The 14,341-nt window shown below is 30.8% G+C and overlaps 2 protein-coding genes across 2 annotated transcripts; one reads left to right on the forward strand and one right to left on the reverse strand.

Moving 5' to 3' along the window:
- Positions 1 to 1,595: 1,595 nt before the first annotated feature.
- Positions 1,596 to 7,757, forward strand: LOC146935378 (putative pectinesterase/pectinesterase inhibitor 47). The gene is made up of 3 exons (XM_085750539.1): positions 1,596 to 2,310; positions 5,669 to 6,032; positions 6,872 to 7,757. Exons 1-3 carry the CDS (start codon positions 1,654 to 1,656, stop codon positions 7,564 to 7,566), a joined length of 1,716 nt encoding a protein of 571 aa, XP_085606665.1. The 5' UTR covers positions 1,596 to 1,653; the 3' UTR covers positions 7,567 to 7,757.
- A 535-nt stretch (positions 7,758 to 8,292) lies between these two features.
- On the reverse strand, positions 8,293 to 13,239 carry LOC146935379 (putative pectinesterase/pectinesterase inhibitor 24). Its single transcript, XM_085750540.1, has 4 exons — positions 12,329 to 13,239; positions 10,367 to 10,867; positions 9,155 to 9,478; positions 8,293 to 8,767 (listed from the first exon to the last, which is right to left on the reverse strand). The coding sequence occupies exons 1-4, from the start codon at positions 12,870 to 12,872 to the stop codon at positions 8,415 to 8,417; spliced, it is 1,722 nt and encodes a 573-aa protein (XP_085606666.1). The 5' UTR covers positions 12,873 to 13,239; the 3' UTR covers positions 8,293 to 8,414.
- Positions 13,240 to 14,341: the final 1,102 nt, after the last annotated feature.

Below are 14,341 nucleotides of genomic sequence, written 5' to 3' on the forward strand. Positions count from 1 at the left end.
AAATTGAATATATTAATCTGAAGTTCGGCGGAGAAGCGAGTAAAGCATAGCAAAAATTTATTCCATCCTAAAATCAATCAAACTCAAGGTTCTCGTCACAACTTAATTTTTGGTATACCTTAAGCATCTAATAGAAAATGTTAGTCTTTTAAATAAATACCGAATAGAAGAATTAATTAATTTTGAGCGGGGTATATTAAAAATCATGAATTTTATATAGACCAAAAACACATTTGAGGATCATAAATAAATAAAATATTTTTTCTTATCTAATGCAAAAAAGTTCACACGGAAGTGTCGGATGGATTTCTGCTACTCATATCAAGCAATAGACTTTTTGGTAAAGACTAAATGTGTAGATTGATATATTTTGAAAGGAAAAAGAAAAACAAAAATTCAAAATTTGACATGAACAAAAACATGTTAAACTCAAAATTTAAATAAAAGGAAAAAGAAAAGTATGTGAAACCACGCATTGTTGTTTAGTTGTACCAAATAGCAAGTACTAGTTAGTAATAATTTCAAACTTACAACCAAACAAACAAACTTGTACCTTCATACATTATGTAACTATAGAACTAACTATGCATCATATTTATGGCAACAACAACTTTAGTTCAAGCCTTCCCTTGCACGTTGTTCCTTTCCTTTAACAATGTACTCATTATTGCCATACCCCATCCATGTATCCTCACACCGACACATCCCTTAATAGTAGCAGTACTATTCCTACCCTTTGAATAATTCCTTACGCGTATTTAGTTCTGGATATGTCCCACAATTATACTATTAGCATTGACAATTTCAATTTTGAAAGAGATAGTAGGAGGAGGAGTGTTAAGAAGTCTATCTTTTCGACATTCTTTCTAATACTCACACTTATTTTAGGTAAAATCATTATGAACCTCATACGTTAAAGAGATTGTTAAAAAAATAGTGTTCTAATATTTTTCATAGTAGTATTTTCACTACATTACATTTATCATTAGCAATTTTTGTTGTACTAATAACCATAAATGAAAAAGTAAAATATGTTAATCGACAATGATCTCTATACTAGATAATAAAATTAGAACATATATTAATTTCTTTTTAACGAATAAATTAGTTTAAGTGAGTTGAGTACTAAAGATTCACGAGAGATTTTTGTACGTGAGTTAAATTTTAAAGATTCATTGGAGTCCGGACATGTTCATGTGCTAGTTCCTAACGTTGGTTTGCGAGGGGGTTAAACCCACACACTTATGAATCTGGATTCTCTCCGATTATTGGAGAGTCTAGTTAAATTCGAACCACTTATTTTTTATTAATGCATGTGGGACCCTCCGGTGAGAAGTGAATGAATGATTTTGATTTACGGTGCATTCTCCCATATGAAAAAGTCACGAGAGGGGATCACTTATAAGATATGAATCAACTTTTTATCAAATGGATCAACACCGTTAACAAGAAAACAAAAACAAAAATCAATAGCACATTGAAGACTGACAATGTTATTTTCCAAATAAACTATTTAGAGATAGGGAGTATTTACTTTATCTCAACAACTTCGTCTACGTGCCTATAAATTCCTAGTACTACCATTATTCCTAAACACATCCCACAACCAAAATAACACATACTCAAACAACCTTTCATTAAACTTCCAAAACCATGTCACCTTCACTTTCCCTTCTCTTTTTCATCTTCTTAGCACCATTATTACTCCTAGCTCAATCTCCTCCACCTTCTTCTCCTCCTTCTTCTTCTGCCGCGTGCAAAACGACATTGTATCCGAAACTATGTCGCTCGATGCTATCCGCAATTCGTTCATCACCATCAGATCCATATAACTATGGAAAATTCTCCATAAAGCAAAACCTAAAAGTAGCAAGAAAACTAGAAAAAGTGTTCATAGATTTCCTCAACCGCCACCAATCATCTTCATCATTAAACCATGAAGAGATTGGTGCATTAGTTGATTGCAAAGACCTTAACTCACTAAATGTAGACTACTTAGAATCCATTTCTGATGAACTCAAATCAGCTAGCTCTACTTCATCAGATACAGAACTTGTTGATAAAATTGAAAGCTATCTTAGTGCTGTGGCTACTAACCATTATACTTGCTATGATGGTTTGGTTGTGACAAAAAGTAACATTGCTAATGCTCTTGCTGTTCCATTGAAAGATGCTACACAATTTTATAGTGTTTCACTTGGATTAGTTACTGAGGCTTTGAGTAAAAATATGAAAAGGAATAAGACACGCAAACATGGTCTTCCTAATAAGTCCTTCAAAGTTAGGCAGCCACTTGAGAAGTTAATCAAGGTAATGTGTACTATATCTTTATACCATGTGACTGCTTATGCTATAGTTTTTGCTTTTTGTGTTATTAATTAGATTAGACACTGTTCCTTTTCAAAAACACTAATTAGATACTGTTTGTTACTTTAGAGTGAAGGAAGTTGTATTATGAGAGTTTAGATTAGAGACGAATATTTATTTATCTATTTTTAGAGTTCAGTCGGTTGGACCCATACAGTAGCATATGGAAGAATTATGGATAATTTATCAAACAATCAATACGTAAATATTCGTCTCATGTCTAAGCTTCATAAGTAAATTTATTAAGTGGATTAAAAATTAGTTTGTGAGCATCAGTTACCAATTTACTCATGAAGTTTTGAAATGGTAAATTTACAACCGTGAGTAAAAATTAGGCACATGAGTAAATTGGTAAGTGATACTCGCAAACTAAATTTTAATCCACTTGTAAATTTACCAAATCAATTTCGTAAGGATTGAGTCATACCGAAGATAAATTTTAATATGGTTAAATTTGTTTGACCACCTGTTATCAAGTCATAGTTATTAGATCACCTTTAAATATCTAGCGCTATCAATTTAAATTTATTTCAATTTTTAAAATATTATTTTTTTGAAGAAATTAAAATGAAATTATATATAAACAATCAATTTTACTTTCCCAGCATAAGGAATGCTAGAGAGAAACAAAGAGAAAAGTAATGTTACATCATAAGATGGTAAAAATCACCAACATAAAAGCAAAGAAAGCAATCACAATCAGAACAGATGATTTAGCCACCATATATTAATATATTTTTATTTTGGCTTAATTGCATGTTTGGTCCCTTATGTTTATTTTAGTTTTCAAGTTGGTCCCTTATGTTTTGAAAGTTTCAAGTTGGTCCCATACGTTTATTTTAGTTTTCAAGTTGGTCCCTTACGTTTTGAAAGTTTCAAGTTAGTCCCTTATGTTTATTTTAGTTTTCAAGTTGGTCCCTTATGTTTATTTTAGTTTTCAAGTTGGTCCCTTATGTTTATTTTAGTTTTCAAGTTGGTCCCTTATGTTTTGGACCGACTTGAAAACTAAAATAAACATAAGGGACCAACTTGAAAACTAAAATAAACATAAGGGACCAACTTGAAACTTTCAAAACGTAAGGGACCAACTTGAAAACTTTTAAAACGTAAGGGACCAACTTGAAACTTTCAAAACGTAAGGGACCAACTTGAAAACTAAAATAAACATAAGGGACCAAACATGCAATTAAGCCTTTTATTTTCAACCAACCATAAGATTTTATCTTAATTTTGTAGAACAAGCGGTGGATAAAATAATTCCTTTCAATTTTTAAAACATTGAAACTTTGGACATAGCAATATTTTGTTTTTATTGCTTAGACAATTGTAGTGAATTTCAAGAAGTCATCAAACACTAAGGACATGTCTTTCTGCAGGGCAGAGACAATAATTTTAAGGGTCTAATTTTTTTTCTTTCTAACTACACCCAAACACTGGTTGATTAGGTACTACTTCACATGTTTTTGGTTCAAACTACAAATAATTGATTTTTAATTAAGAGTTTCAATTATGAACTAAAAAATAAATATAAATAAAATCTAAATATTTCACATTTAATTTCAATAATACAGTAAATGATATGCAATTATTTATTGGAGGGGTTTTGTTTTTGGTGATATGTTCTTTGTTCATTATAGAAACAAAAATCTAATCTAAATATATAACAGGAGACATGTGATGCCAATCCTTATTCTATTATTTTATTTCCAAAACCTTCAATAATTGTTTTATTTATTTTGTCAAAAAAATTGTTATATTTATATTACTAGAATAAAGTATGAGTTTAATAGAGGTGCACTGACAGTAAAAATATATTTTTTACATCATCATCCAATAACTATCCATCATCTTGCTATATAAACATATATTATAACGGTTTTTAAAAATAACTATCCCAATCTCAATTTTAATGTCAGTGTAAAACTAAGTTATGCTGACTGTGGATGTCATATTTTCTCATAAAACACACTCCATCCGTTTCAAAATGAGTGTCACTTTAACAAAAAAAATTTGTTTCAAAATGAATGTCGCTTTACATTTTCAATACAACTTCAATTTTTTTCTTCCAACTTTACCCTCTCAAACTTTTCTCTCACACAATTTTCAATGCAAACTTTAAGTTTGTCTTTTCCTAATAAAGTAAGCACAATTTAGTAAAAACGTTATATCCAATTATTATTTCATTTCATTTTTTAATCTGTGTGCCAAAGCCTAAAGCGACACTCATTTTGAAACGGATGGAGTATATTTTTTCATATATCATCTTTATCTAATGAAAGAATAAATACACATATATCATATTTGATATCAATATTATACACTTATCAAGTACAAGGAATCAAAAAATTTACCTACATAAACTAAAACTTTTGACTAAGTCAAGTCAACCACATGCTTGACTTGTATATAGTTGCATGGATTGCCCACAGATTAAACTTAAACTAGTAAACTCTGTTTTCCTCTGTTTTTAAAGTTGAATGTCTTAACATAATCTTACATCTCTATAATCACTCACGTGGGATTTTGTTTGTTTATGCCAAATTGCCAATAACAATAGACCATGCACATGTCATCTACATTGTATATACTAGATACATTTTTTTTTGAACAGTATATACTATACACAATTATACATACCATATGCTAGCTTAATCAAGGCTAATTTTTATTTTCACTAATATCATTAATAAAATAATTAAAAAATGGAAACCAAAAAAATATTATTACATATAAAAGACAGAAAGAAAATGGAACAACTCATATAAATAATGAACTTTTCTTTGTCTATCAAACAACTAATTAGTGCCACTACATCATAAAATAATCACACTGCCTTAGGATTTGACTTAGTATTTGATATGAGGAGGTTTGATAGCTCAACTAATAAGAAAGAACTAAAGGTTAAAGAAATTAATGAGTTAAAAGATCAGAGGTTCATGTTCCGACTAAAAATAAATAAATAAGAAACAATAAATTTAATATTTGTACATGACATGGCATGACACAGTTGGATTCTTTGTAACCTCTTCTATGTGTCAAGTAAAATCTATCTTTTTAGATTTATCTAATGGTCGAGAGATCAACACTTTCAACCGTTAGGTTAATTCAAAACGATTAAAATTTGTATAGAGAAGATAAAGGGACTAGAGAGGATCCAAGTCAGAATTTTGCCTTGCAACCTTATATAATTGTAGTAAAATTAAATTATATTTTTGTTAAATGTATGAAACTGTTTTTTTTAAGCAAACATGAAAGTGTTTATTGAAAGGCTAAAATTGAAACATTACATTTTTTTTTGCAGCTTCTCCGCACAAAATATAGTTGCCAAAAAACATCCTCAAATTGTACAAGTTCCAGAACAGAAAGGATTCTTAAAGAAAGTGAAAGCCATGGAATTCTACTAAATGACTTTGTACTTGTGAGTCCTTATGGAATAGCCAACCACACTTCCATTGGAGATGCTATTGCTGCTGCACCAAATAACACAAAGCCAGAAGATGGTTATTACCTTATCTATGTTAGAGAAGGATACTATGAGGAATATGTAATTGTTCCTAAACACAAGAATAATATCCTTTTAGTTGGAGATGGTATTAACCAGACAATCATCACAGGGAACCATAGTGTCATTGATGGTTGGACAACTTTCAATTCTTCCACATTTGGTAAGTACTACTTTTTTTACTTTCTATACTTTCCTCATTTGCAAAGACAAATAGTTGTTTTTATTACATAACAAGAGATGATTATTAAGAAAAAATATTGAAGAGATTTCCTTAACACCAAATTTTTTGGCATTAGTAATTTAGTGTTGGATATCCAATATGCATGTGTGATTGGACTAAAATAGTGGCTATAAGTGGGAGACAACTCTTGCACCATGAATAGGGTCGGCTGAATAATCTTTAAAAATAAGAGAGGCCTAAAACAAGTTTTGGTATACGAGGTCTTTTTTTGTTTGCATATGAGACCTTTTTTCTCATAAAATTAAATGAAAAATATTTTTTTATTGGTAGGCCTAAAACGAGGGCTTTAGTGGCCTTACCCTTAGTCCGACCCTGACCATGAACTAGTTTTTGCGGTTGGGTTAGCCCTAAACCTAATTCCAAGACAATATTAGATTTGTTGTTGGGGCAACCGCGATCCCGTCCCCTGCAGATGTCTACTCTATTTAGTTACACCTAAAGCTAATTCGAAGACGATAAACGCTATCTCGTCCCCCCGCAGATGTCTACTCTATTGGGCAACAATGAAGCCACCCTAGCTAAAGAGCGAGCAGCCTCATTAGCGGATCTCCTAAAAAATTCTACCAGAAAGTTTGGAATGGAAAATATTTTGCTATTCAATGTGTCAAAATATAATCGAAAATAATTACATGAACATTTATTTTGTTTGAAACTTAATTTATTCTTTTGTTAAAAACCAGTATACTATTTTATCAACCACTGCCATCATTTAATAATTTTCTGAATTAACACATTATATTCTCTTCCATTGAATGCAGCTGTTTCTGGAGAAAGATTTATAGCAGTAGACATTACATTCAGAAACACAGCTGGACCTGAAAAACACCAAGCAGTAGCAGTGAGAAACAACGCCGACCTCTCAACATTCTACCGATGCAGTTTCGAGGGATATCAAGACACACTCTATGTCCACTCTTTAAGACAATTCTACAGAGATTGCAAAATATATGGCACAGTCGACTTCATTTTCGGCAACGCAGCAGTAGTTTTCCAAAATTGTAACATCTATGCTAGAAAACCATTGCCAAATCAGAAAAATGCTGTCACAGCACAAGGTAGAACTGATCCAAATCAAAACACTGGAATTTCAATTCAAAATTGCACGATCGATGCTGCACAAGATTTGGCTAATGACTTGAATTCAACAATGAGTTACTTAGGTAGACCATGGAAGATTTATTCAAGGACTGTTTATATGCAATCATATATCGGCGATTTTGTTCAACCTGCTGGTTGGTTAGAGTGGAATGGAACAGTTGGATTAGACACTATTTTCTATGGTGAATTTGATAACTATGGACCTGGTTCTATAACAAACAATAGGGTACAATGGCCTGGTCATTTTCTTTTGAATGATACTCAAGCTTGGAATTTTACAGTACTTAACTTTACTTTGGGAAATACTTGGCTTCCTGATACAGATATACCTTACACTGAAGGGTTACTCAACTAGATATAGGTAGTAAAAGTTTGTATTGAAAATATAATTTTTGTTCATTTTTATTTTGTTAGATGTAATGTTACTATATGATTTTTATCTTAAAGGAGCAACATCCTAAAGGGATAACAATCTTAGGTCATAATGAAAATATGTACAAGTTTTTAGAAACAATGTATTTCAATGCAATTAAGTTTGTTCCAAAATTACTATTGCAATCTCATTATAGCCTTTATTATACTTCAAGGTGTGTTTGGAGTTTCATATATGTCCATAAGTGAAAAAAAATTGACATCAAAATATAGAGATGTTCGGAATTCCGTTAGTAGTTTCATGTAGTTTTATTTAAGGTTAAATATATTTTTAGTCTCGTCTCAGTCTGAAAATGTCAGGTATCTTTGCCGCAAACACTAAAACAAGAAGCCTATGAATTTATAAAGACAAAAAGCATATTTTGATTTAAACCTTTACTTATTTTTTTTTGAGTAAACAGGCTCTTTCTTCTTTGAATGCGACGAGCGTTGTCGCTATATTCCATGAATTTATCAAAGTTAAAAAAAAAATCCTCAAATGCACGTTTTGTTAGTTAGATTGGTCCTCAAATTTGTCTTTGATTAGTTAGTTTGATTCTCAAACGTGTCTTCTATTAGTCACTTTGATCTGATAAACTACTAACACGAGATATACTCGATGATTATGCATTTTCAATATATTGAAGGACTAGTGAAACTGTCTCGCACATTTAGGGACCAAAATCACTTTATTCAAAAAATGAAATCAAATAAAAAGAATCAACAATCAGTGTCAAATTAATAATACAAAGTAATCATAGAAAAGGAAGCTTTTGCATCATATGGCTTGTGTCATATATTAGATTTAAAAGGTGAACCTGATGCAGGAATCCAACTATCTCCTTGAAGAAAAGACTTGACTGAAAACTTACTAGCTTGTTTACTAGAAATATTTTTCAAACCCTTCCACTTCACTCTATTCTTTGTTACAGCACCTGGTCCAACATTCTGAAATTCTGCATAAAATATTGTATCTGGTGCTGAGTTTCCTACCCAAGGTAACCAACCATTTGGATTAATAAAACCATCCATTCTTGTTCTCATGTAAACTGTGGTTGAGTAATTCTTCCAAGGTCTTCCAAGGTATACTTTAACATCACTCAAGTTTCCATATGGTGAAATGTTACAATATTGAATTGAGATACCTGTTATTAGAGATCAAGTTAGTTAACATTTAGTTAGGTCAAATGTTTTTGTTATCTTCTTCATTTTTGTGTTGACTCCTATGTATAAATACAGCTCAACACAACACGATTAACAACGATTTTCAATGTCGTTCACCACATTTTGTATTCAAATATATACTTGCAAGTCGAGGTTAATGATGTTCAAAATTGTGGTTAATTGTGTTCAGTGGATGATTAACAAGTTGCGACTTGCAAGACCTTGTTATATTCATTAATCATTAACTGAACATAATTAACCACATATTTAAACTGTGTTAACTATCTAATTTGTTATCGTATTTTGATGACAAATTTGTGTCAGAATATCATTTCTCGTATGAATAAAATGAAATATTTTAGTAATACCTGTGTTCATGTTAGGGTCAGTTTTTCCCTGTGCTGTGATTGTGATCTGTTGTCCATGCATAGGTAACTTTGGCATAATGTTGCAGTTCTGAATCACAACTGCTGAATTTCCAAAAATGAAATCAACTGTTCCATAAATGTTGCATTCTCTGTAGAATTGTCGATTGGAATGAGCATAAAGAGTGTCTTGATATGCATCAATGTGACACTTATAATAAACTGCTTGATCAGCACTTGTCATTAGGGCTACTGCTTGGTGCTTCTGTGGACCTGCTGTATTGCGAAATCCCATGTCTCTTGCTATGAAATTCCTTCCAAACACAGCTATTTGCACCCCCAAGAAAACAAAAAAATGAAAAGATTCCCAAGTTACTAATGTTTGGATAAAGAACTTAATAAAGCGCTTATCATATAGGTGCTTATCTGTAAGTTATTTCTATGACAAAAGATAAAATAAAATAAAACTATTTTCATATAACCAATGAGCTATTTTTGATAGAACATTATGACATTGGAACAAGGATGGATCCAGAAACGTATGAGACGAGGGCTAAAAAGATTTTAATTTATAATATATTTTTGCAAACACGAAAAATTTAACAAAAAAGAATAAAAACGTCCAACTATGTTACTTAAAAGACAAAAGATTGAACGGATATTTGACTTCTACAACACGAAGGACCAAAGTTCTTCGAATTTCAACAAAAAAGATACTTGTATTTAGTATAGATTTTCTCCGGTGGAAGAAACTTCTAAAAACCAAAAAATATTGAACAAAAAAGTTAAATATATTCAAATTTAATTCAATTTACTACTATTTCTTTTGGGGGAGGGAGGGGCTAGAGCCTACTCTTGCCCTCCCTTGCATCCGTCTCTGACGTTGTTTGATTCATGTAGCCGACCCTACTTAGTGGGATAAGGCTTAGGTCTTGTTCTTGTTGTTGTTGTTGTCGTAAGCTATATTGAAAAACTTATGAAAATAAGTTGAAAAAGCTTATAAACATGTCATAATTTGTTTTCATATGATCTCTAAAATAGTCTCAAAAGCACTTATGCCAATAGATAAGCTTAAATAAGACAATCCAAACATACATAAAAACCAAAACAAGAACCAAAATAATTTTTCCTATGATTCATGTACCAAAACTAATTTTTTTCTACTGTAAGTAAAAGTAAAAAGAAAGATATTTAAACACAAATAGAGTCACATACCAAATGTTGCAGTTGAAAATGTTGGTGTACCATCCACAACATTAAGCTTGCCAGATACAATTGTAGAAGTCATACCATCACCAATAATCATCACATTCCATTTAGTCTTTTCAACCCTCACATTTTCATAGTAAATCCCTTTCTTCACATAGATCAAAGTCCTCTTCTTACTCTTATTAGGAACATGTTTAAGTGCATCAGATATAGTTTTATATTTTCCACTACCATCTTTAGCAACAACAATATCAGCTTTTGATCTTAAATCCTTTGTACTAAGTAGTTTCCTATCTTTTGAATGAAGCCATTTTGGTGTTTCATTTTCATAAGGTAAACTCATTAAACGCCTTAAATTGAGAGTGTTTAGTGCCTTGTTAATCCATGTTATTATGGCAAGACTGTTGCTTGTGTACTCTGTAGAGTTTTTAAGGTAGCTTGTTACACTTGTCTTAAGTTGTTCTTTAGTATCCTCAAAGCCTTCAATGCAAGTTTGTTGGTACGTACCTATTTTTTCAGCATTTACAAAACATGAAGTTATATATGTTGTTGTTAGCAGTGTGATACACAACTTAATTAAGCGATTATCATAGATAATTCTACAACGAAAGATAAAATGGAGTCATACTATAATCATATAAGAAATAATTTTGTTTCATAAACTATACTAAAGAGCTAACTATGATAATAGTTGTTTTTTTTTTTTTTATTAACATGTCATCGGAGTCGGACCAAACATAAGTTGTATCACATAACAAATTGATGATTTACATTATTTCAAAATAAATAAATAAATTATGATTTACAACGTCTAGTGCACATCCATTAAACTTCCATTTGAAATGATTTATGTATGTTTTTTCTTTAAGTGAAAAAACGAAAAACAAATGCAATGTGTTTTTAATTGTAAATAGTTTCGTGGTGCTCATAACTTTTTATTTTTTTCACATGAAGAAAACAACGTTGCTCAATTAGTTAAATAATTTTATTTATTCAATTTCAATGGAAAAAGTTTTATATATCACATAACAACATAATTTGAAAATAATTATAAATTTTTAATAGACATTTTTCAAAGTAAATTTGTTCTTAATAACATACTCTTTTTTTCTCTTTCAATTTTCATTTAAATTTTAAACATATAACATGGATATTAAATCTAAAATTTAGATAAGTTCATATCATATAGAAATTAAGAAATTCAAACAGGTGAATTAAACTAAAAAAACATTACATAATAAAGCATATATACAATAAAGTAGAATAATGTCTGTCTTTTCTCTATTCTGTATTATTTTGACAGAACATTATTCCATCCAAAAATCAAACTCATGTTCTTATGAATAATTGGTATTTATTGGAGCTCATTAACCACTTAACAAATTGCTTGGTTCATATTATAATTGTTTTTCTGTTTCTTTTATAAAAATGATAAATTTTACTACATATAAATAATCAATATATTTTATAGTATTTCCCTAAAAAAGTTTAATTCGTTTTTGTAAATTAATTTTTAGGTTTCTTTTGTTAACATAAATGCATCATATTCATTCCCTTTAGACTTCAAAACATGTTTGACCGACCTTGCATGTCATACATGGTTTTCATAAGCTCTTACAAACAATCATATAAATTCTTATATTAGTAGATATACTCAAATAAATCAATACAAATACAACCCTAGAGTTCAACCTAAAGTACCTAGTTTTGAAAATGAATTAGCTGAAAATTAAATGTGTGAATTTGGCATGTGTGGTCAAAATGATAGCTCAAATATGTTAAGCAAGTTATTGACTATATATATAGTATATGGTTTGAAACCGTTTGGCTTAAATCAGTAGGCTTAAATCACTACTATAAGGACAAAAAACAAAACAAAAATATATTAAAAGAACTAAAAACTCATTTTAAACCAAATTAATATTAGAAAGAACAATATTTTAATGATATGTTATTTGTTCAAATTACCTGCAGCACTTAACCATGTTTGAAGATCATCAAAAACTTGATGAAGTGAAGAATTTTCCCTTGAAGTAGTCAATGAGTTATTCAAATGATCAATAGCAAGATCCAAAAGAACCCTACAATTTTTCAAAGCTTCCTTGGTTCTACTATCATCTACCAACCTTTTGAAAACACCATGTTCATTGAAATACTCAATAGCTTTGGACACATGAGTTAATGCTACATTGATTGATAACTTAAACAACTCCTCAGGTTGAACATCTTTTCCTGAGCCAACAATAGAGCTAAGGCTGTTATAACATGAATCTTTGTACAATGTAACATCACAAACAGCTTTCATAGAATTGGTCACTGAATTTTGAGATGCATTATTGTTGTTATCATCATTTTTTGAGTTAACAACTCCTAATACAGCTGCAATTACAACACCAATAAAGATTATTGAGGATAAGCTTATGATTGTGATTCTCTTTCGGGTTTTTCTTTTTGCTTCTAACATCATTTGATCGCGTTCATCAACTTTTCCATAGGATTTGAAGAAAGACATGTTCAATGTTTGTAACGTTTAAGGTTTGTGCTATACAATTTTTGTTTTCAATTGGCTTTAATTATATAGAAAGACTTGTGAGTATAATTTTTTTTTTTTGAGGGATTGTGAAAGTTAGTAACATATTCATTTGTCAACGATTATTATACGTATTAATCAATATACGTGTATATATGTAAGGAAGATTTCATTTGGTAGCACGCGTCATCTCATTGACGTGCTAGGCACTTGTATAATCCATATTGTATATTTGCATAAATTTGAATGAAGTGCTTAACATGTAATGTGTTGCATCACAATTGGTACGAATGTAGTTTCAACTTTTTGCTATTAGACTTAAATAATTTTTTATCCTTGGACAGTTTTTCTCATAGTTCATTCCAATTGAAATAATCATATTCAATGCACGTCATACATAAAATGTGAATACCTCTTTAAATTAAAATAAAAACTTTAATTTATCACATTGTGAGAGTTTAACTCATACAAGATCCAATCCCTCTTGTTATAAACATTTTCGCATAAGTACTTTTTCTATATAAACAAATCTAATGGTCATTGTATATATTTTTTTTCTTAGCTTAGGTTTTGTTTTTTGTGTTAGTCCTTGTGTTGGTTCAATTTTGTATAAGGAGTTGCATATCTTGTAAGGGCATGATTTTAGCTCCCTACGCCAACATTAGGACCACATCGGTGGATAATTTGTGACTACTTTTGTCAGGGATTTTTAAGCATTAAAGTCTGCTCTGATCCTAATAAGCCCTCGAGACTCAACTCTTATATACTTTTCCTTAACAAATAAAATATTCAATTAGTTTTGGTATGGTTGAGACTTAAGTGAAAAGAAAGGAAATTACAGGGACAGATACAAAAATAAGTTATGTTTTAAGGACTAAAATAAAATAACGATGACTGATGTGCGATAGAGTCTTATTCCTTGGAGACACTTGTTTCCCTAATTACTAACCAGTTACATCCTAGGTTTGGTAGAGCACCACTCACTCTTAGTAATGTCTTCTCCTAAGTACCTACAACTAGGGTCAACTCTCTTTCGGTATCTTTCGCTAGTTAATAATCACTTACTTCCTAGATAGATAGTTACTAGTATAATGCTATAAATGTCAAGATATAAGCAACAAGATAGTAGTAGCAATGTTAGGCCCCGTCACAATTCTGAACGAAAAATTCTGAATGAGGAAGGCTAATATTTATAGTGGAGATTTCTAACTGGATTTGGGCTAAAAACGCGGGTTAAACCCAGAAAAACAAATAAAATTACGCCTACGCCCCTCACATTTAACATGCTAGGGGCACATACAGCATGCCCTAGGCGCATGCAGTGCATTTTTGCACATGCTCTAGGTGCATGCAATATGCCCTAGGCGCATATTGCCTTGTGGCCATTCCCTAGGTGCATGACATATGCCCTAGGCGCATGGTTGTTCCTTCTTGAGCCCAATTTCTCCGAT

Source organism: Medicago sativa, chromosome 3, assembly GCF_051527215.1.
Source record: "Medicago sativa cultivar Bolivia chromosome 3, Bolivia_mono, whole genome shotgun sequence".
NCBI lineage: Eukaryota > Viridiplantae > Streptophyta > Magnoliopsida > Fabales > Fabaceae > Medicago > Medicago sativa.

Bases quoted from the DNA above. Each gene is read 5' to 3' on its own strand.
- LOC146935378 (XM_085750539.1), top strand. From the start codon at position 1,654: ATGTCACCTTCACTTTCCCTTCTCTTTTTCATCTTCTTAGCACCATTA. The intron at 2,311-5,668 runs GTAATGTGTACT...TTTTTTTTGCAG, and splicing joins CACTTGAGAAGTTAATCAAG to CTTCTCCGCACAAAATATAG. The intron at 6,033-6,871 runs GTAAGTACTACT...CATTGAATGCAG, and splicing joins TTTCAATTCTTCCACATTTG to CTGTTTCTGGAGAAAGATTT.
- LOC146935379 (XM_085750540.1), bottom strand. From the start codon at position 12,872: ATGTCTTTCTTCAAATCCTATGGAAAAGTTGATGAACGCGATCAAATG. The intron at 9,479-10,366 runs GTATGTGACTCT...GGGTGCAAATAG, and splicing joins ATTTTCAACTGCAACATTTG to CTGTGTTTGGAAGGAATTTC. The intron at 8,768-9,154 runs GTATTACTAAAA...CTCTAATAACAG, and splicing joins TGACCCTAACATGAACACAG to GTATCTCAATTCAATATTGT.